At 36.9% G+C, this 26103-nt stretch overlaps 2 protein-coding genes across 27 annotated transcripts in view; both read right to left on the bottom strand.

The window, feature by feature from the left end:
* kcnma1a (potassium large conductance calcium-activated channel, subfamily M, alpha member 1a) overlaps window positions 1-17312 on the bottom strand; it is a 217547-nt gene extending 200235 nt beyond the window's left edge. For 12 of the 23 annotated variants that reach the window (XM_042768627.1, XM_042768622.1, XM_042768629.1 and 9 more), the window contains exon 1: window positions 16366-17311. In XM_042768627.1, the coding sequence (XP_042624561.1) occupies window positions 16366-16650 (285 nt within the window). In that variant the 5' untranslated portion in view covers window positions 16651-17311. Of the gene's footprint in view, window positions 1-16365 lie in introns of all 23 variants that reach the window. The other 11 variants (XM_042768609.1, XM_042768615.1, XM_042768613.1 and 8 more) reach the window with 1 other exon arrangement.
* Window positions 17313-23696: 6384 nt separating this feature from the next.
* LOC109068374 (disks large homolog 5-like) overlaps window positions 23697-26103 on the bottom strand; it is a 49296-nt gene continuing 46889 nt past the window's right edge. For all 4 annotated transcript variants that reach the window (XR_006161473.1, XM_042768605.1, XM_042768608.1 and 1 more), the window contains 2 exons: window positions 25371-25480; window positions 23697-25147 (listed from right to left, as the gene is read on the bottom strand). Coding sequence is in view for 3 of the 4 variants with exons in the window: in XM_042768605.1 (XP_042624539.1) it covers window positions 25044-25147; window positions 25371-25480 (214 nt within the window). In the remaining variant the exon portion in view is untranslated. The remainder of the gene's footprint in view (window positions 25148-25370; window positions 25481-26103) is intronic.

Raw genomic sequence — 26103 nt, 5'->3', positions numbered from 1 at the left:
GAGCAGAATCACAAAGGCTGGAAACACTTGTGTTTTATGCATCCCAACCAAACTGTGAGACTTCACACTCACACAATGCTAGAACCAAGCAAATGATTTTTGCACTTAAGATGTGCATGAGTGCCTGAATGTTAACAAGATTGCTAGTGTGGACCAGCCTAGCCCAGAAAAACAAGATGCTTATTAAACAGCCAAATTTCCAAGTGTGTTGAATGTGATTCATGAGGGATATAGAGCTCATCAAGAGGGAAAAATTGTGCTTGTGCTGTCAGGCAGTCTCACAACCTCTAAAAGGGCAAATTCTTGGGGGATCAAATATGTTGTATATGCCTGTGTGTGCTATATGATTTTTAGGTAGTATGTTGGTGTTAAATATTTAATGAATGATGCATATCTTGGAGAATTAGAGAATTTGCTATAAGGGATTAAATTAATGAATTAGTATCACGTATTTTCCACATTTTTTCACATTTACATGCAAATGATCAAAATCAGCTCATTTGAATAAAAACTGTTTACACTGTAAACATGTTGAAATTGTCATGTTTTTCTCCATTTTTGACATTTAAACATAAACAGACTAGAGATGCACTGATCGATCGACCAGGGATCGGAATCGGCCGATTTCCTCATTATCAGTCTCACTTCTTTCCGATTTCGAGCCGATCCGTTTTGTTAACAACAGCACAGGCAATAACGTCAGCTGTGCATTCTCGTTCTCTACGTGAATCGGCCAAGAAAATTGTAATCGGTGCATCTCTAAAACAGACATGCACACAACATGTGCAAACATTGATTAAACTGCCAGAGAACCATTTAAGGTATCTACATGGAAAGCAAAATCAGGCTGATGGGGAAAAAAAATCTATGTTTGCCAATTGTTTTAGCTTACAGTTCATAATCATGGCCTAACTGTTTACATGACCTAACATGCTGTCGAGTTATTAAGATTGTGCTGAATGTAAATGCACTCGCTGTCTTTTAGAAAGCAACAAGCCATGAACACATCTGATGACATCATACAGGCACAACCACATGTATAAAATGATTATTCTTATCAAATGCAATATCCAGAACCATCAACTCAATTTCACCTGTAAGCAGATAATCTGTCCTTTGTCCCCTGAGGTTTAGTTGGGAAAAAACAACAGCCTGTGTTCTACTGACTGAACAACACTATGTCCTGTCCTGCTACATTTATCCACAACCACACATAATTGCTATGCATCAGTTACCTTACCTTATTATTACCTTATTAATTAGCATAGTAGTGTACTAGTATTTTTTATAGTAGTGCAGTAAAAAAAAATTTTTTTTTACACCAAAACCAAAATAGCAGAAAACCGAAAACAAAAATAAAGTTTATTTAATAATCAATAAATTAGTATAATTAAGGCTACGTTCACACTGAAGGCAAATGTGGGCTAAATGAAAATCTTTTTGACACATGTGTTTTTCTCATGACAGCGTGAACAGCACAAACCACAGGGAATCTGATCTTTTTGATTCCGATTTGTGCCACTTCCATATGTGGTACTAAATCTGATACAGGTCAGATGTTTTGGAATGTGACTGCAGTGTGAACAGTCATATCGGAATTAATGCGACTTTTACATCACTCTAGATCAACATACGTCATGATTCTGCGCTCATGGGAGTCACTTCAAAGATTTTACATACCCAAAGCTATCAAGACAGTTGTGAAAGATAGTCAGTGGAAGTACAGTGATGTGTCAGAATTCATATGTATTGCAGTGACAACTCTATATACAAGCAAAACATAAGGGCTCGTGTCATCCTTGTCTTTATTTTTCAGATTACCTGCACATAATTTTGCTGGCTTCTGCAGCAGATCACACTATAGATAAACACGTAATTGCTTACTTTATGTCTTCTGTGTTTACTTCCATATGACAGTGCGCTGTGCAAGTGTTGCCAAGTGCACAGTTTTCCCGTGGAATTGGGCAACTTTTTCCTTGTTGCCGCTGGTTGTTTTTCAATTCCATGGGTTAACGTGACCCCACTAATGTGATATATAACCCTCAGAACACGATTGGGCTAGTTTTGCACTAGTTTTGAGAAGCAATTGGGCAGATTTTTTTTGTGAAAACCTGGCAACCTTGTTCGTATTGTTCTTTTGCACATATGGGTCAGTTCAGAACCATGATCTGTTCACACTGGAAATCTGATATAGGCCACATTTAAAACAACAATGTGAACAGCTTTACAAAAAAATTGGATCTGAGCAAAAATCATAATTGAGCACTAAGGCTTGCAGTGTGAACGTACCCTAATTGAATAATCAAGGCTCAAATGAAAGCCTGTAATATAAAAACATTTAAATTGCAGTTTTTATATCAACCTTTTAATGATATAATTATGCACTGGCCTGGCAGAACCACTGGCCTACTCGAACACACAATATTTAATTTAATTATATAATTAAATAAAGGCCTACCTCATGTTGCACGCTTGCACTTTTTGAGAAAAACAATGGCACAATAAAATAAGACTCTTCAGGTCTATGTCAAATCCCTCACTTTTTCTAGTTATATAAGGTTAAAATATTTTTTACTGTCATTTTTTTCTTATATCACAATAAAATATCGATATCGCCTGGACAGTGTAAATATCGTGATATGAATTTTAGCTCATATCGCCCACCACTATGCTGAATGTGTCACTAATGTTAATCAAACAACAAAACAAAGATGAATCTAAATTTAATTCATACAGTGAACACTATGCAGTGTTGTTTAACACTTACATTTCTGTACATGAATACTACTGTTTATTTAATCTATGCTTGTAATTTGTGCATTTGTTCTTTTTTCCTTTTTCTTTCTTTTTTTATTGACTGTTCACTTGCCTTTAATTGTGAATTTTCTTAGGCTATCGTTTTTGCTGTGGTATATAAAGAAGTACATAAAGTGTACTTTAATTTTTTTTGTTTGTTTGTTCACATTGATGTTAAAATTACAATTTCTGAATTGTGACATTACTTTTTATGTAATGCTAAAACACTGCTGGACACTTTCAGAAGTTGTAGTGATAGAATGTGAAAAATATATTTATAAATATAGTTAAATACTTTCCATTTTTAAATATTTTAAAATATAATTATTGATCTTACACAGTCAATATCATATTGCTTATCGAATATCGTATTAACAAGGTATCGCATATCGCATTTTTCTTCAATATTTCACAGCCCTAAGAAGAAGTACAGTTACATTATGTATAGCAGTTTTACTTTTACAAGATACATTAAAAAGCTGATGTGATGAGACAAGACGGACAGAAACATAGCCAACATCAGTTCAAATAAAACTACAAGGGTATTAGTCATTTCCTTCACCAAGACCTACAACAATGAACTTATGTTTCAGTGTGTACAACATATGTAGGCTACATGATATCAACATGCCATGTCATGTCCAGAGCGCATGACAGCTTATTTTACAAACACTCGTCTCACTTTACAGAAGCCCTATTCCTTTCACTATTACTTTTTAAACAAATGAAACACCCTAGAGTCTTTAAAAGGGGCCTTTATACTTCCTAATAGTAAAGAGAAAAAAAATGTGGATTCATTTAAAAAGCTTTCATCGCACCGAAAAGGGTGGGGGTTCAGGAGGTGGGAGATACTTTTGTAACATTTCTTCAATTAAAAAAGCCCTGCATTAGCTTTCAACAGTATAGCGAGCTGAGAAGAGATACTTTTGTAACATTTCTTCAATTAAACCAGCCTGGCATTTGTGGAATAACCTTTGCAGGCACATCAAAAGCATTCCACCTCATCACACCAATGCGCTGTAGTGCATGCTAAGAGCCAAGCATGTTATTAAAATTGCTGCCTGCCATCAGAAGCACAACCAGTTATTAGCTTGCGAGCACACGGGAGAGATGGAGCCAAATCACAGAGCAGCGCAAGGCTTCGGCAGCACAGCCCACATCCCTGAAGGTCACAGGAACGTCCTCTACCCTTCACATCTCCTCTCCCCTGCACACTGCATCACTGCTTCCAATCAAAGCACCAATTATGATGTTAATGACCCATCTCTTTAACCTGGCTTACACATAACACACTAACACATTTCTAATATTCAAATATGTTAAAGGATTTTTAGGCTGCATTAATTAGGACAACCCGAACTGGGAACACTTCCAATAACACACAATGTACTTGCTACATCATTAGAAGAATGGCATCTACGCTAATATTAGTCTGTTTCTTTCTTATTCCAAGGTCACCTTAGTCACAAGATCCGGTCTGTATCCAGGTCAGATGGTCACTGCAGTCACCCGGATCCAGTACGTATCCAGCCCAAATGGTGGATCAGCACCTGGAGATGACCTCGACAGCCCTGAATGTCAGTGGAGGCCAGGACAACTAGATGAGCCCCAGAGACAGATCCCCAGTGAAGAACTTGTCTCCTAGTTGGCCACTGGGACAAGACCACAGGAACCAGATGAGTCCTCTGCACAATGTGACTTTGCTGCAGCCTGGAATTGAACGGCTGGTTTCGTCTGGCCAGAGGAGAACTGGGCCCCCAACTGAGCCTGGTTTCTCTCAAAAAAAAATTTCTCCATTCTGTCACCGATGGAGTTTAGGTTCCCTGCCACTGTCGCCTCTGGTTTGTTTAGTTGGGAACACTTAATATCCAGCGATATCGTCAACTTGAATCCACAGATACTATTTAAACTGAACTGAGGTGGATAATGACATCACTGAATTCAATGATGAACTGCATTTAACTGAAAATTGAGTGTTTACTATTGTCATTTTGCATTATTGACACTGTTTTCCTGTTTAATACTGTAAAGTGCTTTGACACAATCTGTATTGTTAAAAGCACTATATAAATAAAGGTGACTTGACTTAAAGGTTAAGCTCATTGAGATGTGGGTGAATCAGAGCTCAAGGGCTGGTCGCAGGGTCCGTTTGGACATGCGTCCAAATAACTCTCTAAATGAAGGGCTTGGACTGCTCCATCAGTAATGTCAGTGGGGAAGTCGTAGAGAGTTAGAGAGTTTGACTCCTAACCCTAAGATTATGGGTTCGAGTCTCGGGCCGGCAATACCATGACTTAGGTGCCCTTGAGCAAGGCACCGAACCCCTAACTGCTCCCCGGGGGCCACAACATAAATGGCTGCCCACTGCTCCGGGTGTGTGTTCACTGCTGTGTGTGTGCACTTTGGATGGGTTAAATGCATAGCACGAATTCTGAGTATGGGTCACCATACTTGGCTGTATGTCACGTCACTTTCACTAATGCATCAATTTTCATCTCGCAACAATGAAGTGCCAAAGACTTTTGAGAGGAAAGTGTTACCAAAAGTAGACAATACTCTCAAATGAGCTTCTTCTCAGGCAAAACACAACAAGAATTAGGATGGAGGCCTTGTGATTATTTCATAAGGACCAGTAATGGTGTTCCTGTAGCTCAAGTGGTAGAGAATATAGTTAGCAATCGAAAGCCTGAATGCACTATAACCCGCAACACATAAAAGCTAAAAATAAATACACAAAATTAAATTAAATTCAATATTAATAAAAGCGTAACAAAAAAAAATAAACACATGCTCACTCTCACTACACATTGAAGAATCGCTATTAATGACGGTCATTAATTGTAACCCTTAACCAGCTTTCATACAGCCACCTTCCACTAAACTCAAAATAACAATATGAAGGCAAACTGTGTTTCATCTGATTGTGGTCTAGTTAATATTAGCCAGGGGTTAGTGGAGATGAGAGCACATGGTGGCTCTGACTGCAGACAGATTACACGCACACAAGGCTCTTTAAAGACAACAGCAGCTGAACCAGCCAGCAGCGGCTTCCTCTGTGAGCTCCAGCAATGGCCATCCTGCTATCTTTTCCCATGTGCTAACGGTTTTGAACAACCAGTGAGATCTGGTGTCGCCACTAGTGAGGAATGTCTCTCCTGACTCAGGCAAACCTTTCCTAGTGCAACTAAACCCTTACAATCTTACAACTAATACAGTGGGGGCCAAACGTCTGAGACCACATTGAAAATATGGGCTTCAATTTTTTTTTTTTTTTTAAGGTAAATATGAAGTTCATTGTGAAACCTTCAAAACAGAAAAAATAAGACATAAAATGAAGCTGAAATGTTTATGATTTTGTACTATTTCTAGTTCAAAACTGTGACCTTGACCTTTGAACAAAACATATAAATGGGACACACACACAAAAACTACTTTGTAATAAAAAATATATATATTTTTTTTTTCATTTTGATCCCACTGTATTAAATTAAACTTGTTTGGGGTCCTACTTTTCAATCCAAAACAACACCTTTGGTCTTAATATATTAATGTATTTATTAATACAACATTTAGTTAATTCATTAATACAGTGTTTTCAATTCAGGACCTGGGGACCCACTGCTCTGCACATTTTGCATGTCTCCCTTATTTAACACATCTGATTCAGATGATCAGCTCATTAGGAGAGAACTCCATAAACTGAACTGAGTGTGCCAGATAAGAGAGACATACAAAATGAGTGGTGGGTCCCCAGGACCAGGATTGAAAACCATTGCATTAATACATTAGCTGTACCTGGCAAAGTCTCAGTCCCTGTAAAAGTGAGTAAATCCTTAGTGTTTTACTTGGACTGACTGAAATGTCTTGACCACAGCAGTGGAAACTGGTCAGTCTTTGCCCTGTGTTTGTAGTGCATGCTTATGCCAGACCAATATCAACAACACATGACAGTAATGTCAGGCCTCTATGACCGGCATGCTAGATGGAACTCAGAGGCCTAGCACACATATACTAAATCATTCCTGTTTCCAGCAATGACACAACAACTTTGCATACAGATTAACTGATCTGTAATTTCGGTGTAGCCAATCATTGTAACAATAAACTTGGCCTGAGGTTATTATTAAAGCACTATGTGAGAATAACACATATCAGGGGATCAAATTGTAAGTCCTTTAATAAGTGGACATGTTTAACAGAAAATAATTGACTCTCAGAAAAAGTATTTAAGTGTATACAAAAACAACTCTCCGAGGCCTTACTGCCCTATACAACTGTCATTTTCAATTTCTTCATACATCATTATCGCTCAATTCAACCATGATCCATCCTAGTGGCTGCAGCAACAAATCTGACATGTTTTTATATTTTTATACCTCACCACGATAATATGAGAAGCCTCTTGCCCAGTTTTAATATACATACTCATTTGTCACATTGACAACAACTGCCAACGTGACATGCTAAGGAGATACATGATTTTAAAACATTTCCAAATATCAATTCAAAAGGTGTGCAAAGACAAACTGTTTGTTGTGATCAATAGCAAATCAGTTTCACATCATTCTTATTGAGCGGTCACAAGAAGGACTTTGTTTCAAGGCTTTAAAAAATAAGCCAGAGGGGAAAAAATTATACTCGAAAACAGCTTCATTAAAAGCAGAATTACTGCTTAAGTGTTACACCAAAGTGTCCTTTGTCTTTCACCGCATGCTCTTCCACTGCACTCATCTGCATATTCAAAACACAAAGTGACAATGAAAATTATTTGATGTTTATCTCACAATGGCGCTACAGACACATGTATGGAGAAGAGACTCACAGGGTACATTGTGTGAGAGTGTTAGTGAGAGGGACAGCTGATCTTTGGGTGTGTGCTGTTCGCCTGTTAGCCCAAAGGCAGGTGGCACGTTGCCAAGCACGAGGGGATACACAGGCGCACAAAAAACTCACTTACTAGGCATCTCAGTAATTCTGAGTGCTTTAATGAAAATAAAAAGTTCAGCCCAAGGCCCATAAAAATATCTTTGTATTGTAGTCTCATAACACATGCATACAAAACACGTGCCTCATTTGAGACGTAACCCTCCAGTGGGACAGAGAGCGTCTTGAGCTTTAAATGGAAAATGGTAGTCATGCAGCACTTGGACTAAATCACTGGATCGAAAAGCAAAGGCTCATTTCAAGGAGCAATAGCTTTTGGTAAACACCTTCATGTTATTTGCCAGTAAAACAAGACAGGGAAATAAATTAAGCATTTTAGAGCAGAAATACAAAACTATATTAAATAAACATGGAATCTAAATCAATATTCAGGGTTTTTCCTGCATAGAAATGGCAACCACAACCAAACCGCCTCAACCAAATTTTATCACATTTATTCTCACTAAATGAGGACGGAAATTCTGATGATGAGACGGAAATACACAAAGCACACGCATGCTCGCAGTGATATTAGCATCTGTCTCTCACTAAATGAGAGTACACAAACAACATCTCAGGGCAACCATATTACCATTTCATCTTAGTAAAACTAGCATTATATGATATGCACACAGAAATATAAAGGTTCAGGGCAACCTATTAAAATAAATGTCCGGTTTAACTTGAATACATTGAAGCAGAAATACTTTAGTTCAGTAGAATGTACATACTACTACTACTAAAATTATTAAATGTGAATAAATTAAGTTGTTTTTATGCATTCAAATAATTAGACATGCTACAACACAGAATTTGGTAACAATAAAACATATGGTGAAAGAAAATTTCATAGGGCCCTAAACATGTAATTTTTGTCAATTTTTTAGTAAACTGATGTGACATTGTAGAAGTTCCATGATTTTAATTAATTAGACCTGCTTTTTAATTAATAAAATGTAATTTAACCATTAAAAGGGATTCAAAATTAGAACAGAATTTGGAAAAAAATAAAACATATTTCATAGGGCCCTATATTTAACACACAATTACAATAGTATATGGTTTGTATGTTATTTTAATGAGATTTGGACAATAAAGAATGTTTACTTGAGAAATGCCAAGCTGGTACCTTAGTATAAAAAACTACAAATAAGTTATTACAAACACTCAACGCTGGTTTGAAGTGAGATGAGTAAAAGCTTACTATTAATTTTATAAAGTCTTAGCTTGGTGCTAATGTTAGCTCTAGTGCACATGTTACCCTGCTGCAATTGCATTTCTTGTAAGAAAATGTTGTAAGAAAATATTTTGTTTTCTAGAAAGACACTTTAAGTGAATAAATGTATATTGGATCAATGCAATGTGAATCAGGAGACTATAAGAAGTGGATAAAGATTTTCAATTTCATTAAATGTTTAACAACCTAATGTTATATGTTCACCTATACTACAAAAGGGCCCCTTTTAGCTGGTATGTTTTATTTAACTTCATGTTCAACAGGTTTGTTTTTGTAAAATGTAACTTTATAATTGTAATTTTTTTCAATCATATAATTATTATAGGTTGCATGTAAAAAGTGATTGTTTCAGGCAGTTGAAGGGTGGGTACATTGTGTGCACTTGATCAGGATGATACCACCTCGGCCTCATTTTGAGCCAGGAAAAACCCTTATATCAAACTCTGCTTTAGTACTGTATCTGCAACCTTGGGCAAAATGTAAATAGAAATTTGGGTCACAAAAAAAGCATGCATTTAATGTGGCTAGGTGTCTGCCTTATTAAAATGAGCAAACTCTTTAAAGGTAAGTATGTTTGTAAGCATTTATGTGTTGCTAGGGGCAGTTAGCCTCTGCTGACAGATGTCATAGTTACGGCATTATGTGTACAAAGAGAATTCAATGTAAAATAGCCGTGTACTCTGATGTGTTCTGGAAACCTCATTTATAACCTAATTTTTCCCTTGATTCCTCCGTTTGACATCACAGCTCATGCACTGGCAGGACTGTGCATGTTTGTGTGATCAGCCAATCAGTTTTACAAATTTTCCCGTTGCTCCAAAGTGATTATTCACACCTCAAACAAAAAAAAAAAAAAAGTTACGCCAAACTGAGTGCCCTTAGGCAAAGATTGTAACATGACTACGCGTCAAGGGGTAACACATTTGCATAATGCCCACCTACATTCTATGTTGGCCGGCCGTGAACAATTTGACCCGCCCTCAAACACGTAGAACTAATCATTTGAGAATAACTGGAAAATTAGGTGATATTAAATGCATATTTTGAGAAAACGAAAGTTTTGACTGACCTTGCATGCATGTAAACCTACTGTAGGAGACACTCAAAACAATATAAGGAACCTTAAAAATGGCATAATAGGGGCACTTCAACAGTATTTTGCTGTAAGATTACATGAAATGTCCCACTAGATTTATTACAGTTCTTTACCACATGTAGCAAGGCAGTGTACTGTGAACCATTTAACAGGTTTTTACCCTAGCATTATTACCATCTTTTTTATTTTTGAAACTACTACAATCAGTTTTTGACAGTGTATGGTCAACTTGAACAATTATACCTTATTATGGTCAATAACAATTTGCTTCTGCCATGGTTGTTGAATCGCTATACCCCCAACTTAAAGTGATACTCCACCCCAAAATAAAAATTTTGTCATTAATCACTTACCCCCATGTTGTTCCAAACCCGTAAAAGCTCAGTTCATCTTCGGAACACAATTTAAGATATTTTGGATGAAAACCTGGAGGCATGAGACTGTCCCATAGACTGCCAAGTAAATAACAGTGTCAAGGTCCATAAAAGGCATGAAAGTCGTTGTCAGAATACTCCATCTGCCATCAGACGTGCAATCTGGGTTATATGAAGCAACGGGAACACTTTTTGTAAGCGAAGAAAACAAAAATAACAACTGTATTTGATAATTCCTTTGTCAACGGTCTCCTCTGTGTCTCTCCATATCACAGTATGCTGCATATGCTCTTCTGTGTCATCTGCACCACAAGGATGCGCTGTTTTATTTCAAATCAAAGTTAAATACAGGTAGAAAAAGCATATCCCTTTAACCCCGGGACACACCAAGCCGACGGTCGTCCGTCGGCAAGTGTCTGTCAGGCTAGTTTGTTAGGTGTGTTCCACATGTTTTCTGTAGTCGGGCTCATGTTGGTGGCAGTTTGCCCAATTTAACATGTTGAACCTGCGTCAGGGCCATCGGCGAGAGTGAGAACTCTGATTGGATGTTCAGTTTTGCGAATAAATCAGTGCCCAAGAATTAACGCGAAAGTAATGAAAGTGAGCATGTAAATGAAGGTGACACAGACAGAAGTTCTAATGTTACATGATCTTACCCAAGCATTCCAATATGTAAATATTTTCAAAAGAAAATGAGCCGCTTAAAATGAATAAAGTAATCAACATATCTGATATTCAAAATGGTAAGAAAGCGCTGCTTTGTTTATATTTGATTAGGGATGTCAAAGATTAATCGATGATCGATAAATTGTCGATAAGAGATGCAATCGATTAAAGCTATCATGGTCGATTAACCTGTTTGATTTTGGGCTGCGTGCGGTTCATGCGCAAAACACGAACAGCTGTGAATGACAGTGATGGTATATAAACACATCAACATTCATTCATAATGTACAAATTAAGCTTTTAATGTGATTTAAATTTTAAAAGTACATTAAAATAGAAACAACACAAAGTTCTTCAACATGGAAAGCAATAGAAATGTAGTAACTAAGATATTTCGCCAGATAATTGTTTCATATCGTGTGCTTTGCAGGGCTGCGGGACACAGGACAGAAAGGCTATCAACTATCAAATTCATTCCTACGACTTAACCAACTTAACCTACGAATAACCCATGATTTAACTGAAATAAGGGAACAAATTAATAAATCGAACGAATTCTTAATTCATGAAATCTTTAATTTCCCTTCCCATGTTTACCACAATAAGAGATACGGAAACAGTGATTAAAAGTGAAAGAAAATAAAATAAACCTGCAAAATTATAGGGTTAGACGGTGAGGATTTAGGAAAAGAAACAATGCCTAAATATTACTGAATTTGTAGAAATTCGTGACCAACTGGCAAACCAGAACAAAGCCGCGTTAATGTATTCTATGGGCTGGAACGCATCCAAAAGCATGGTCCCGATGTAACATTTTCCAGCTAACCAATTATTACTCTAATAAACAAAGCTTTTATTCCACACTTGTCATAATCATATCTTATAATATGTAAATAACTAAATGCGGGATTTAAAACAGCAATTAAATGGTGCTGTGACCGACACTGACAATATGTTTTCCCGGAGCATTCAATGATGTCACTAAACAGTGATGCCGAGCATCGTTCACAAGTTTCTGCATGGACCTAACTAGCCTAGGGCACAGGTTCTCAAGCCCTGGGACAAAATGGGATGCTTTAAGGGAAAATTTATAGCCTAAAGTATGTATAAAAATAACTATTTAAGTAATAGGCCTAACATAAAATATATATATATATATAATAGATATATATAGATATTTTATATATATATTAATGTAATGAATTTAAAACAGAAGTGTGACGGCGCTCAAAGCAAAATATATCTGACTTAAATAATTAATGTAATGAATTTAAAACAGAAGTGTGACGGCGCTCCATTGGTTAGTGTAAAAAAAAAAAAAGGGTGACAATGCGCATTCTGTTTGTTTGCTTTATTTTACAAGAGCACAAATCTTCTGATTTTATTGTGTGTGTGCACAAATGAAAGTAAACACTTTTGCGGATTATATCTTTTTTTTTTTTTTTTTTTGTCTCTCGCGCACGTATTCTAGTAATTCAGTCAACCAAACAGTTAAAAGGTCTGTTTAACTGGTCAGTTTAAATAGACCGCAGTATACCTGTCCACTCTGTTGCCATGCCAAGGACGTTATTTCTCATGTGAAGAGGACGATCTTTTCCATCTATATGCGAATGCGTGTAAAGTACAAGCCTAGTTTACATCATTCATAATAGTTTGACATTCAAATACATTTTGAATATGGAAAAACTTGGATTTGTGCCAAATGAGACATGAGCAATAACCTCCAAATTCATCTAGCCAAACCCACGCTCTCTCGTCCTTGTATGCACGCACACATGCACTGTCACAATCTAATGCAGTGTAGATGCAGGATTTTTTTAAACAAATAGGCCTACCGGAACACAAAAATTCAAAATCTGACATTTTCAATAACAGGATCCAGCAGGATCAAATTAAGTACTGGTCATAATACTCAGATAAAAATGTTTAATTTGAGCAGTGTGTTTTGCTGCAGCAGCGCCGATGGAAGTGGTTCTCTGACTACACAGCACAGCCACACGCGCCACAGTTACGTCTATGCTTGGGATGATTTTATTTTAAATGCCATAATGTCAGTTGAAAACATTGCAGTTGTGTTTTAAAATACAACAACGAGCACCACAAAACTATTTAAGAGGTGCGTTCAGCGGTCTCCGTGCCGGATAGAAAACATTCAACAAAGTAAAATGATCTCAAACATATGGCGCTCTCTTCATTTTATCAAATGATCTTAAATCACATCTATTCATTTTATAATCCTGCTACTAGCATTTTATTCAGACTACAACCCCTTTAAATCTAGTAAGAAAGTTTTTTTTTTTTGAGTGGATTTTGCACATCATGTCATACTAGTAGAATGCGTGCTGCTGAAATAGATGCATTTTGCAGCATTAAGGTTAACAATTAATCGATTAATTGATTGTTAATTCAAACGATGATTGATCATGGAAATGACTGAAAATTTACATCCCTATATTTGATATATCCTTGTATCGGTTTCTTATTTTGAATGATGAATATATTAATAGCTGCTGATATAGAAAGCTAATTCCTCTCATGTAGGCACAGAATGCACATGTTAGTTTTCACTCAGCTGTAGTCTGAGCGGTGTGTTCAAGCGCAGCTTTTTGGTCCAGACGCTGCCGACGCGAGGTGACAACACAGTCAGCTTTGGTCACCGCTAGTTCTTTGAAGTCAGCTTGGTGTGTCCAGGCTTTTAGAGTGTTAGCTTAAAGAAAGCACACTTCTTCCAATCGTAAATACAACTTGATGGTGGCGTTCATATGCACTTGTAAATATGATCATTCCAACTTGACTTTAAAGCACCAACAAACATCCTTGGTTCAACTAAACAGATGACAAGAGTGTTTGTTACTGCCAGTGGTGTTGCTACCGCTACCAATAAAAATAAAATGAAAAAAAAAAAAACTAAAACACTCTCTATTCTGTTTGCCCCCTTAAAAAGGACAGAAATGGTTCCCTATGAGACTCAATAGGTGTTGTACGCTAAAGAACATGTGTTTTAGCTGGAGCCTCAGGCAAGGTGCCACAGAGGACAGAGAGAGAGTTCACATTAAGTCATCATTCCTTCCGTGTCGCAACCACACCTAAGGGGCACTTATCACCTAGCGAACAATGGAAAGACTCATCAAATAACCAATCCACAAAGTCTAATACAGAATCAGGGATGCGCAGATGAACAACTCTAAGATGATGTGGGGTGTTTTTTTTTTCAGGTGCATCACACCTGTACGGTGCAATCTATATGACTGATATAATGGCATACTCTCAGTCTCAACCACTTGCTCAACATGGCTGGCCTCTGCTGCGCGTCCCATTACTGACACCATGCCTGGAAGACCTGCCGTCCGCAGTCAGCTGCACGGGGGATAATGTTTCAGTCTCTTAATGCTCCTAACAAGCATGTTCCCAGTGCAACAGAGTGTCAATACCCATCCACAAAGTCACCCCTTCAGAGTCTCCTTCCACTAGGAAACACATCAAGTGCACACAATTATCCACAGCGCCATTTTCATTTCTTCTTGGAAACGGGATATGGTGAGATATCACTTGGAACAACATACTCATTCCCATTGGCCCAACAATGGGTTGTCAACAGCCACTGGTAGGGAAACACTGACGATGCAAAATAGTCGGGTCTTACTTATACATCATATCCCAGAGAAGACAACAAGTCTTAATCAAGGCTTTCCAACAGCAGGTGATATAAACACAGGCCTGATTGTGTTTTAACAACTTCCATCTGAAGAGACTGAACTACAGTGTCGGTTTCAGACAGACTCTGCTTTGCTGGAATGCTTGTACATGTACTTAATTAAATGGTAATGAACACTGGTGACTTCACTGACGTCATTAACCCTTCTTATTTAAATAAATAACAAGTTCAACACAGTCTCATTCGAACAAGAAGGAACACATATTTCACTCATATCAACCATTTAAATGCGCAAACACCCCACAGCCAAGGTTGTTGACAAACTAGCAGGAAGACAAACCATCTAATTTGTCTTTTAAGTAATTCCCAGACAGATATCTTAGTCAGTAGATACTAATAGGGATTAAAGTCTATTGGCTGTTTGAATCCAGTCCTCATGTGGTTAATTATAACTCATTGGATATTGTCTCCTCCAATCCCACATGAAGCAGCCAAAATAAAGCTTCGGTCCTTTTTCACTGAGTCTCTAGAGAAGTGAATAACACTTTTCCATTTACACTGGATTGCAGCCAATCCGTCAAAGATGATGGATACGTGGAAGATAAGCCACACTTTTGGTGCATTAGCACACTGTGTCTCACCGAGTCCATTTTGAGTGCCTAATGGAAGCCATCACATTACTATCAAATTGAATGGATGTGAAGAATAGGATCCTATATTTCATACATTTGCAAGCAACAGGTCTGGACTGGTCTCCTATGAAAAACAAACACTAAAATGTGTTTGTAGCTGATGATGACTGTTAGTTAAAGATAATCTCCGTCTCTACTTGACCATTCTCTATATTAATGTGCTGGATTGCTTTTAATTTTATTGCACATAATGAATAATATATTATGTGTTTTTAAAAGTCTGATAGCCAATATACTTCAGATAAACAAATTAACCCATTAACAAACCACTACCCAAAGTAACAAATATCACGTTCAATGCATACAAGTTCCTTTATGACTTTCAAGACAAGCCAGTGAATGAATAAAAGCCATCTAATATAACTTCATTTTGCAGTCACCTTGTGTCTCAATGCCTTGTTTACAAGGTGGAATCTAGTAACAGTTTAAATGGATTACGGGGTTACTGATTGCGTACACATAAATCTCTTATTCCTGATTCAAATCTTGTGTATTCTCTTATTTATTGTTTTTCCAACTGGCACTTATCAACCATTTTCATCCACCAACAAACCACTGACAAGGAGAAAACAAAAAAGATCTAAATACTGTTATTTGTTCATTCAAATATGAGGCCTAGCTATATGAAATGTTTTCATTTGTTGACACTATATATGAATCTCTTAATTCCATTTTCTTTAAATGTGCAAATACTGACATATTTTGGTCTGTGTGCATCGTGAGTGGTTTATTCAGACTGAGTGCTTGCTGCAATACTGTCATGCAGATCCAGTGTATTACTCACAATGAATCACTTCTATCAATGCCAATCACTCCCATCCAGAAGCCATTTAGTTATTAGGATACTACCAATGCACAAATATAACACGACCATTTAATTCCAGCTAATGGGGCTTTTCGTGGAGAGGGAAAATGGCTTGCATTACCTTGTTTTTGATGTTGCAATGACAGCAGACCGTCCACAGGTACTTAAGGGTCCTCCACAGGAGGATGATGAAGAGACCCCCGAAGAACGTCACCATGGACGAGGCGAGGAAAGCCCACCACATGCGCTGACCATTGTTATCACAGGGTACTTCTGGTGAGAACGGGATGATCAGGTCCATCTTCGATATAGAGACAGAAGAGTCCGTGTTTTTATTAAAATTGATATTATTAGTCATTCTAGGGCTGCTGCCATAGGATCCGTTGCCATCTGCCACAGCTAGCATTGAGATGAAGCTTTGGAGAGCTCCTGCCTGCGCCCCCAACCCCAGCCATCAGCCATATTGCTTCAAATATCCCTCTTCTTTCTTCTCTATTTTCCTATCCACGTCCGCTCAGTGGGAACAATATTTTTGAGCGAGAAATGCAGCAGCTTGGAGAGCGTGAGGAGGAAACGCGCGTCCGTTAAGTTACCCTCGCGCGACACATTTAAATCCGCATTAATGACGACTTCACGTTTTCATTTTGAAGGGTTTTCCTCGTCTTTTTCCATGTCTTCAAAATAAAATGGAGTCTAAAACCAATATTCGTGTGGTCTATGTTGTTATCAGTCAGAACGCAGGGGGGTTCGTGAGAGAAACGGCTGTCTCTTCAGGCGGCTTGTGTACGAACAAGCTCTCTGTCGTCCATCCAGTGACAGGGTCGCCTCAGCGGTGTCTAATCGATATTTCTCTCATAAACGCCAACTTAATCAATGTCTCCAAAGCTATTCAGCTGTGAACCAAGCCGCTCTTTGTAGTCTTGCGAGGCTCGGTGCAAGAAGTCGTTCAAATATCGGCGTTTCGGCGATTATGCCGCTCTCAATGACATGTCGCTGTCCCCGTTCACTTTCCTCAGCTGCTCCAGTCAGCGCTGCTCCACAGACCGCTGGGAGATTCACAGGTAGGAGGGCGGAGCCAAACCTTATAATAAAGGTGGTCGATGGGGGGGGGGTAATATTTGAATAATAGATGAATAATATTTACAATACAAAATTAGTTAAGCCCTTTGCATAGGCCATTGACGAAAATCTTCCATTTCACTCTGTTTATGGCCTTTCGAAACATAATATACAATACATAATATTTTGCCATAGACATACTTTTCCCATTCTTGATTTAAGAGACTATTAAAGATATATATAATTGATATCCATATATATATATATATATATATATATATATATATATATATATATATATATATATATATACATACAGGTCAAAAAGTATAAACATTACTATATATGTTTTTGAAAGAAGTTTCTTCTGCTCATAAGCCTGCATTTATTTGATCAAAATATACAGAAAAAAAAATGCAATGTTGTGGTATATTATTACATTTAAATAATATGTTTATAATTAATGTATACTTTAAAATATCATTTATGTCTGTGATGCAAAGTGAATTTTTAGGATCATTATCACATGACCTTTAGAAATATATATATATGATTCATTATCAAAGTTGGAGACAGTATGCTGCTTATATTTTTTTTCAGAATGTGATACTTTTTTAGGATACTTTGATGAATAAAAAGTAAAAAAATAAAATAAAAAAAAGAAGCTATGTTTTTTAAAATATAAATATTTTGTAATATAACCAATATATATGGTCAGTAATTTGGGGTCAGTAATTTTTTTTTTCTTTCTTTTTTTTTTTAAATAAAATCAATTCTTTTACAGCAAGGATGTGTTTAAATTGCTAAAATGAGTGATAGTAAAGAAAATATATTATTAGAATATATATTATTAGATTTTTTTTTTTTTGAATAAATGCAGTTCTTTTTAACCTTTTATTCCTCAAATATATTAGACAGCAGAAACGTTTCCAACCCTCATAATAAAATCAGAATATTAGAAGGATTTCTCATTAGACTGGATGTTACATGTGACACTGTGGAGTGATGCTGAAAATATCAGCTTTCCATCACAGGGTAATAAATTATTTTTTTTAAAGTATATTCAACAGTTGTAGTAATATTTTACAAATTACTGTTTTTCTGTTTGGATCAAATAAATGCATTGATGAGCAGAAGAGACTTCTTTCAAAAACATTAAAAATAGTAATCAAACTTTGACCTGCCCTGTATATATATATATATATATATATATATATATATATATATATAGCGATATTATATATATATATTTTAATTTCTAATCTGTTGTAAAGAATTTTAGCAGGGCTGTATACTATTTCACATAGCACTCTTAATTTGCAACAGTTCTGTAAACATTAATTAAATAAAATCATGTAAATTACCTTCAGACAAATCGACCCATTAATTCACCTGTTAACCCTCAAGGGATGTCAAACAAACTCCGGAGCGGTATTCTAAGCTTAGTGTAGTGTATCCTATCATGCATCATGTTGTGGAAATAAATCGTGTGATTTTTTGCCGAGATCTCGCGAGAGGTCACGGAAACCTTATCCAAGTTGAATATGAATATAATAATTAGATATTACATATAATTTGGTAAAAAAACAGTGTTTTATGTTTTATTGGCTCAAAAACAATTAATTATAATAACCACAAATTAAAATTATGCCATGTTATAGGGACTACTGAACTATAATAAAAAAAAACTAAAAAAAAACCCACATTATAACAACAACATAACATCCTAAAATGTCTTGCATTTTTACAACACTATAAGTGTGTCCCATCAGGTAATGAAAAGTTCTACCCCAGCTAACAATTTTTGGTTCCCAGAACATTAGTTTTTGGTTCCCATAACGTTCCCAGAACGTTAGTTTTTGGTTCCCAGAACATTGTTCTAACGTTAATCTAACGTTCCCATGACATTATTATAACGTTCCCCTAACGTTAGTTTTTGGTTCCCAGAATGTTATTATAACGTTCCCCTACCCTCTTTACTCCGATATGATCATCGTCGTCATCTTGGCAGCGCTTCACCGCGCGGATAATCAAAAATGGGCAAAGAGGCAGGAGCTGGTTGCTGAAACCACGCCCACCTAGCGCTGTTGTGGTGACAGCATTATAATTTACCAGGCTGTAAACACATTTTTTTCTGCTGTAAAGTTTTAACATGGGGAGTCTAGGGACTGACCGGATTATAATTTCACCAGTCATGAAGGGCTGTAAACCACCATTTTTTCCTTGTTGCTGTAAAGTTTTAACATGGGGAGTCTAGGGACTGACTTCCTTTTAGTCACTTCCTTGTTGGCTTCACAAGAGAGACCGGAAGGTTGCCGCTCGGTGCCCACACCGATGCACCATCATCATGCAAAGAATCTGCGCAAATGATCATGGGATCCCGAAGGGTCCATCAGTTGTATCCTTCGAAGTCTTTCATTCCGAAGGGCCCTTTGAAGTGGCCAGTTTTGACCACTTCGGTTTGGAACGACCCTTCAATATGGCGGCCATGATTGTTTTCACTCCGAAGTGCCCTTCGGAGGGTGATATGTCCCGTTTGGAACGCACACTTGTTACTAGGGCAAGCTTATATTTAAGAACTGACGGGACGGATTTCCCGGGAAATTGCTTACTTCTGTGATTTGTCGGTGCGTGTTTATGTCATGTCCATAAGTAAAGTAAAAAGTTGTGCGTGTGCAATCCATTCGTGGCTGTAGATTGAAAATGTTAAATGTCATCATTAGTGACATTCGCTCTGATAAGATGATCACATGTTTACAGGAGATCATCTGGACAGAGCGAATGTCACGGTGACTTACATGCCGTTTTATGCTTCAACCGCCAGAGGGCTAAAAAAAAAAAAAACCAAAAACCTAAAATGTAAATGAATTTATCTCACTTTATTTGAAATGCACAATTTGTATAGCAGCATACATGGACATTTAGTGCATGGATTTGGTCTTTGTAAAGAGATGAAAATCCTATAAGGTCAAAGGCCCAGTGTGTCCTGTGCTTTCAGGTGTTGATGTGTAATGAAGCACCACATGACATGTTTATCCTGTATTTGTCTCAGTAATTTGGTCGTGGTTTCACCACTGAGGTCTAAGCTGCTTCCCCAAAGGTCAAACATAAGTGATAAGCCATTAGGAACCTGTTGAGTTGTGTTAAGATAGCTTGCCAAATTTTATTGTAAATATTGATGATGAAATATAACAAATTAAATTTGGGTTTTTATTAGTATTATTATTATTAATGTGGTTGCTTATAAGACAGATGACAAACTACATTGTGCCTGTAATTGACAGGCTGTGAAATGAGACCTTAAACAAGTCATTTTCAAAATATAAACATAGATAAACCCGAATGAGGTGTAAAAGAGATTTACTGATGTCTATGATTTTTATGGTTATGATTTACTGTCTGAGAGATGCTATTACTTAACCAAAATAGCAGCTGAAACAGAATCTTTGTAGATGGTTGTCAGCTAGTCTAACAGATCATGTCACTCTAAAATATCCCAATGTCTTTTATTTATTCATTTATTATGCACTATTTATTTATTTAATAATGGTTTTGCTTAGTTATCTCTGTACACGTATATAAATTTACCATTTAAATGTATAAAATTGTTTTTGGTTCAGTTTCATCTTTTGCAGTTTTTGGCCTTTCAGATTTGTGTGTTAAATACCATGACTTTTCTGTAGTGAGTATTGGTTCAGACATATAATGAAGTGTTTTCCAATAAATGATGAGGCATTCATTTGTCTTAACCAAGACATCATTGTGTCAGTGGATAATGTAAGCATGGAAATGTTATAGAGTTTATCTTCCAGCTGCCAACAGTCATAAATGAGGACAAATAAAGCAGCTCTAGAGGCAGTCATGTTGTATTCAGTCACCAACTGCAGTGATCTCTACAGTTCCTGTCTTCTAAATGAGTGATTTCTTTCAGTGATATACTATTTTGAATAGTATTTCCCAAATGCGAGTAACTGCAAGGGTAAGTGTAGAATAATGTATAGAATAAAACTTCCTATTTAATTATATATATTACCACATAAACAGAGGTGCATTTTTTAACTCAGATTTCAATTTTGCTTTCACAATGCAGTCATTGAGCAGCAAATTAATTTTCAGACACTGTCTGTTACTTCTCCTCCTACTGGACAACAGCAGAAGTGCAAAAACACTGAGCTTGGTGATTTGACATTTGCATCTAGAGCAACATGGAAAGGGTTTCTCAATAGCTCCAGTTTGACAGACCCTTAGTGTTTCCAAATAGACATGACAGAAATTAAAACAACAACCATAAAAAAACAAAAAATATTTAAATTGTTTATTTTCTCTCAGTTTATTCCATCCTTCTCTTCAGTAACTAGAGTGTTATATTCCTGCATTGTGTGGGGGGTCTTTTAGTGGTTTTCCTTCTCATCGAAGCTGTCTGTCCTAGTAGACAACCAATTGGTATGGTCTGGATCTTTCAGACCCGGATTCAGTGGTGTTATTTATGGAGGGCAATAGGATCCACGACTGGTCATCTTCCTGGAAAACGTGCCCAGCTGTCAGCTTAGACGGCTAAAGAACTGGTTCCTGCAAGAGCCGCGTCAAACAACAGCATAGCTGACAGATGCAAAGCCACAGTCATCCACAGGAATTTTATTTCAATGCAGGAAGAGAATATACTTTTATTATGCCAAGGCACAAAAATGTTGTGTTTTTCATGTTTGACCACTGAGGTTCTAGTACTGGTTCTCAAGTTCAGAAGTGCTGTCAGCAGCTGTCTTGAAACAGATACCCCAGCAGGAGACTCAACCCTTTCTAAAAGAAGAGGAAGGGGACTTGAAGGACGTGTTGTTTTCAGGTTGAAGCCTAAGAGCAGCGCAAAGGCATTCTTAGGGCTTCCCGTGGCCGAGAACTGTTCGGAGAGGGAGCTCAGGACAGAAAATCAGCACAAGCCAAATAAGGATGCGCTTGGGGGAGGAGCTTGACTTCTCCAGACTGAACTGTGCTAATCAGCGCTGGCATGGCCGAGGGCATCTCCAGTGCTACACCACACTAACCCCTCACTAAGAAAGAGTGCTGTCGTACAGCCAGTGACCTCTCTGTCTTTTGAAGCTTGTCTGATTAATGTGCAAGTGGCAGCCTTCGCTGCAAATATGCAAGTTAATGAGAGACAATAGAAATGTGAAGTTGTGGAACACTGAATGCCAACTGGAAGCACGCTGCAAAATATGCAAGTTAATGAGAGACAATAGAAATGTGAAGTTGTGGAACACTGAATGCTGAAAATGGACAGTTGAGCTCAAATGATTTAATTAGGTAAAAATAATAGTTCACTAAAAAAAGGAAAATTGTTATTTGCACACTCGTAACACTTTCCCCCCGTGGAACAGTTTGTCATTATTAGTTAATGCATTAGGTAAACTAAAAATTAACAACTATATTACAGCATTCATTAAATTAGGTTCATATTAATTTCATGAATAGATGTTTGTTCATAGAACATTCATTTACTTAAAATGTGAATCAAGTTTGTAGCTTTATCTACATGCATCCATCTGTCTATAGCTACATCTCTCTGTATATCTACACTATCTATCTTTACATCTCGATCTATACTAGCATAACGAATAAATCAGAAACACGCATTGAAAGCTACATAACCCTCACCAGTCCTTTTTTAGTGCCATCAAGGCAAGTTCAAATGACACCGTGCTGTAGTGTTCTACTCCGTCAGCTGACAGTCTGATTAAGCAACTTTCTTTGACAATAATCTTTTGCAAAAATAAGAAAGTCACATCACGTCATACAAAATCAGGTTTAACAGCCCCATCCTCCCCAAACAGCAGCTGACAGCCGTTCAGACGCAGCTATTGTTCAAGAGCTCACCTTAGTTCCAGAAATTAACACCGTATCTTCCCCATGGTTAGATGCAGTGCATCAGCTTCAAGGAGGAGCAACAAATAGGACAGCTCCACACTCAATTACAGCACATGTCAATCTGCCGTAGATGCAACCAGTGCTGCGGAAGCAGCTGTATGACACCCTTAACATGATAGAGATCCGCCCGCAGCACAATGAATGCACCCATCAATCAAACACACACCATCGGGATTCATTTAATGACATTGTGAGATACAGAAAATGAGTTTTATTCTTGCATTAATGATGTTTTCATACAAATCACATTCTTTTAGAATAAAAGAAGACCCAATGGAAAAAGTACCTGTGATTTAATCGTTCTAAATACTCGGTGGTGATGAATCCCTCACGTTAGCTATTCAGAATAATAGTTAGGCGTTAGATTCACTTTAACAAAATGTCTAATTTCAACCCAGTGGACTGATATCTTGCTGTGAAAAAAAATGTAATAAGAAATCCCTTTTTATGCAGTGTTTCTCTTTTCTTTTAAAAAAAAGGCAGTTAATGAAATGTATGGAGCAGGAATGATACACATGAATATTATTTTACAATAAAAATTATAGTACCTATTTCCATTCTACTGGAAACCTACAAACAGTCATTTGTTTAGGGTTCAGAACATTGGAAGTGCAAAACAGAAAAATGAAAGAAAATGACATGTTTTTGGCACATTAATGGGGCTACTGGTCTGCATGAGACATGCCTCTTGAATAATAATAATAAAATAAAAAATTAAATAGCAATGAAACACCACTAGCATTTAAACAGTTTTAAGAAAACCATTTCAGGTTTACCCTGCAACTTTTCTTTCGTGATGTTTTTTTTTTTTTTTTTTTTAGTGTGGTACAAATAAAAGTGACTGACAAACATACACGAACAGAAACGTGCATTCGCTCTCTCACACACAAACACACACACAAACATGCTAATATTTGCTAAGATGTGATACTCCCCTAGGACTATAGCCTAGTAAAAATACAGTAAATATATTTCTATATATTTTGATGAAATTGCATACATACGCATACATGTGCGCCCGTACTTCAGTTCGTATGCACGAGTACAAGTGTAACATGGGATATTCTCTTTAAATATAAGCTCTAATATAAGAATGCTTCGAGATCTCATAGTACACAGTGGTCTGTCTAGCCCTGGAGTGCAATCTGAGAAGTTTTACTGTTTAAATACCAGGCTTTCACCTCATGCCATTGTCATACGCTCAGTATATCTCCAAAGGCACTTCCATTTGGCCGTAGAATCTGTCTCAGCTCTATAGATAAGCAGTACGAATCAAAGCAACGCTCACTGACATCTACACAACAAACTTGGCCACAAACGACTCTTAAACCATGAGATGAGGATTCAGTCCTTGAGCTGATGGGTCAGACGTGGGAGGGTGTCACGCATACCGTTTTGGTGCAGGGCTGCTTGTTTGAGGGACTTCACATTCAGGCAGACGTTAAAACAATTCACCGACTGATAGCTCTGTAAACGAGTGTCTTAAATGCAGCATTGCTAAAACTTTACATGTCCGTCAGGAAGACCAAAGGAAATGAACAAATACTTCAGTGCTATCGTCCTGCATCTGCACACACACACACACACACACACACACACACACACACACACACACACACACACACACACACACACACACACACACACACACACACTCCTATAGACACTCATACACACATATACAAATAAAAGTTGCAATTAATAATGTAATAAAAAATTAATAGACAAAAAAAGAATCACTATCTTAATGTGGCACTCATAACGTTAGTGTACCTTTGCGTGTGTTGTGTATAAAGTCTAGTATTTGTAAGTCTCTGAGCTCTACGGGGAGCCCAGCGGCGTCCACAGAACTTTGCTCTGTTCCTGATCCACAATAGTCACGATCTGAGTGCAAATGTAAGGGAAGGTGCCTCCTTGAACGATACCTGTACAGAAACATCAAACAGTGAGTCAAGTTTTCATGAATTGAAAGTTCAAAAGAACAGCATGTATTTGAAACAGAAATCTTTTGTAACATTATAAATGCCTTTACTCTTCTGATCAATTTAATACATGCTGCTGAATAAAAGTATTTAATTCTTTCTTTAAAAAAAATCTCACTGTCCCCAAATGGCATTTCATACACAGAGGCAGATGAGAATAACAAACCTGTGAAAAATTTGCTATATTCCTGCTCTATCTTCTGTGCAATCTCAAACTGCTCCTTGGAATGTTTTTGAGTGACTTTATCCCGCAGATAAACTGGATCCTTCTGCTCTCTACACATGGAAACATAAACATTCATTCAGACTTCACACATAATGACATTACAAGATTAAACTGGCACAATGACATTGTTCTTTTGAGACAAACGTGTTTCAAGCAGCAACATTTTGGACAGGTGCATAATAATAAAATGCTTGTAAAATGAAGACATCAGCTGTAAAATACTAAAACTGAATAAAAGTGTGTAACTCCCTTGAGAAATAGATTCCTGCAGGGCAAAACAACTGAACATCTCTGTAAACACCTGGCTGTGACAGGTGTCGTCTGTGTCAGTGTGTGTTAAATAGGCAAAAAAAAAAAAAAAAAAAAATGGATGCAAAATAAAATAAAATAAAATAGTAAAAAAGTGGTAGATATATATATATATATATATATATATATATATATATATAATATTGTTTTTTTCACTAGATTTCCTATATTGCATTTAATTTCCAATACATGTTTTATATTACATATAAAAAAAAAATAATAAAAGTAAAAAAAATATATATGTATCTAAAGTATGTAATCACCCTCCTGGGACAGGTGCTGTCTGTATGAGCATGTGTAGTTCAAAATGTATGAATATATTATGTATATAATATAATAATGCATTTTTACTAGATTTCCTATA

This window comes from Cyprinus carpio, chromosome A13, assembly GCF_018340385.1.
Source record: "Cyprinus carpio isolate SPL01 chromosome A13, ASM1834038v1, whole genome shotgun sequence".
Classification (NCBI taxonomy): domain Eukaryota; kingdom Metazoa; phylum Chordata; class Actinopteri; order Cypriniformes; family Cyprinidae; genus Cyprinus; species Cyprinus carpio.
Note: the sequence above shows the minus strand (reverse complement) of the source record. Positions and strands in the feature narration are given on the sequence as shown.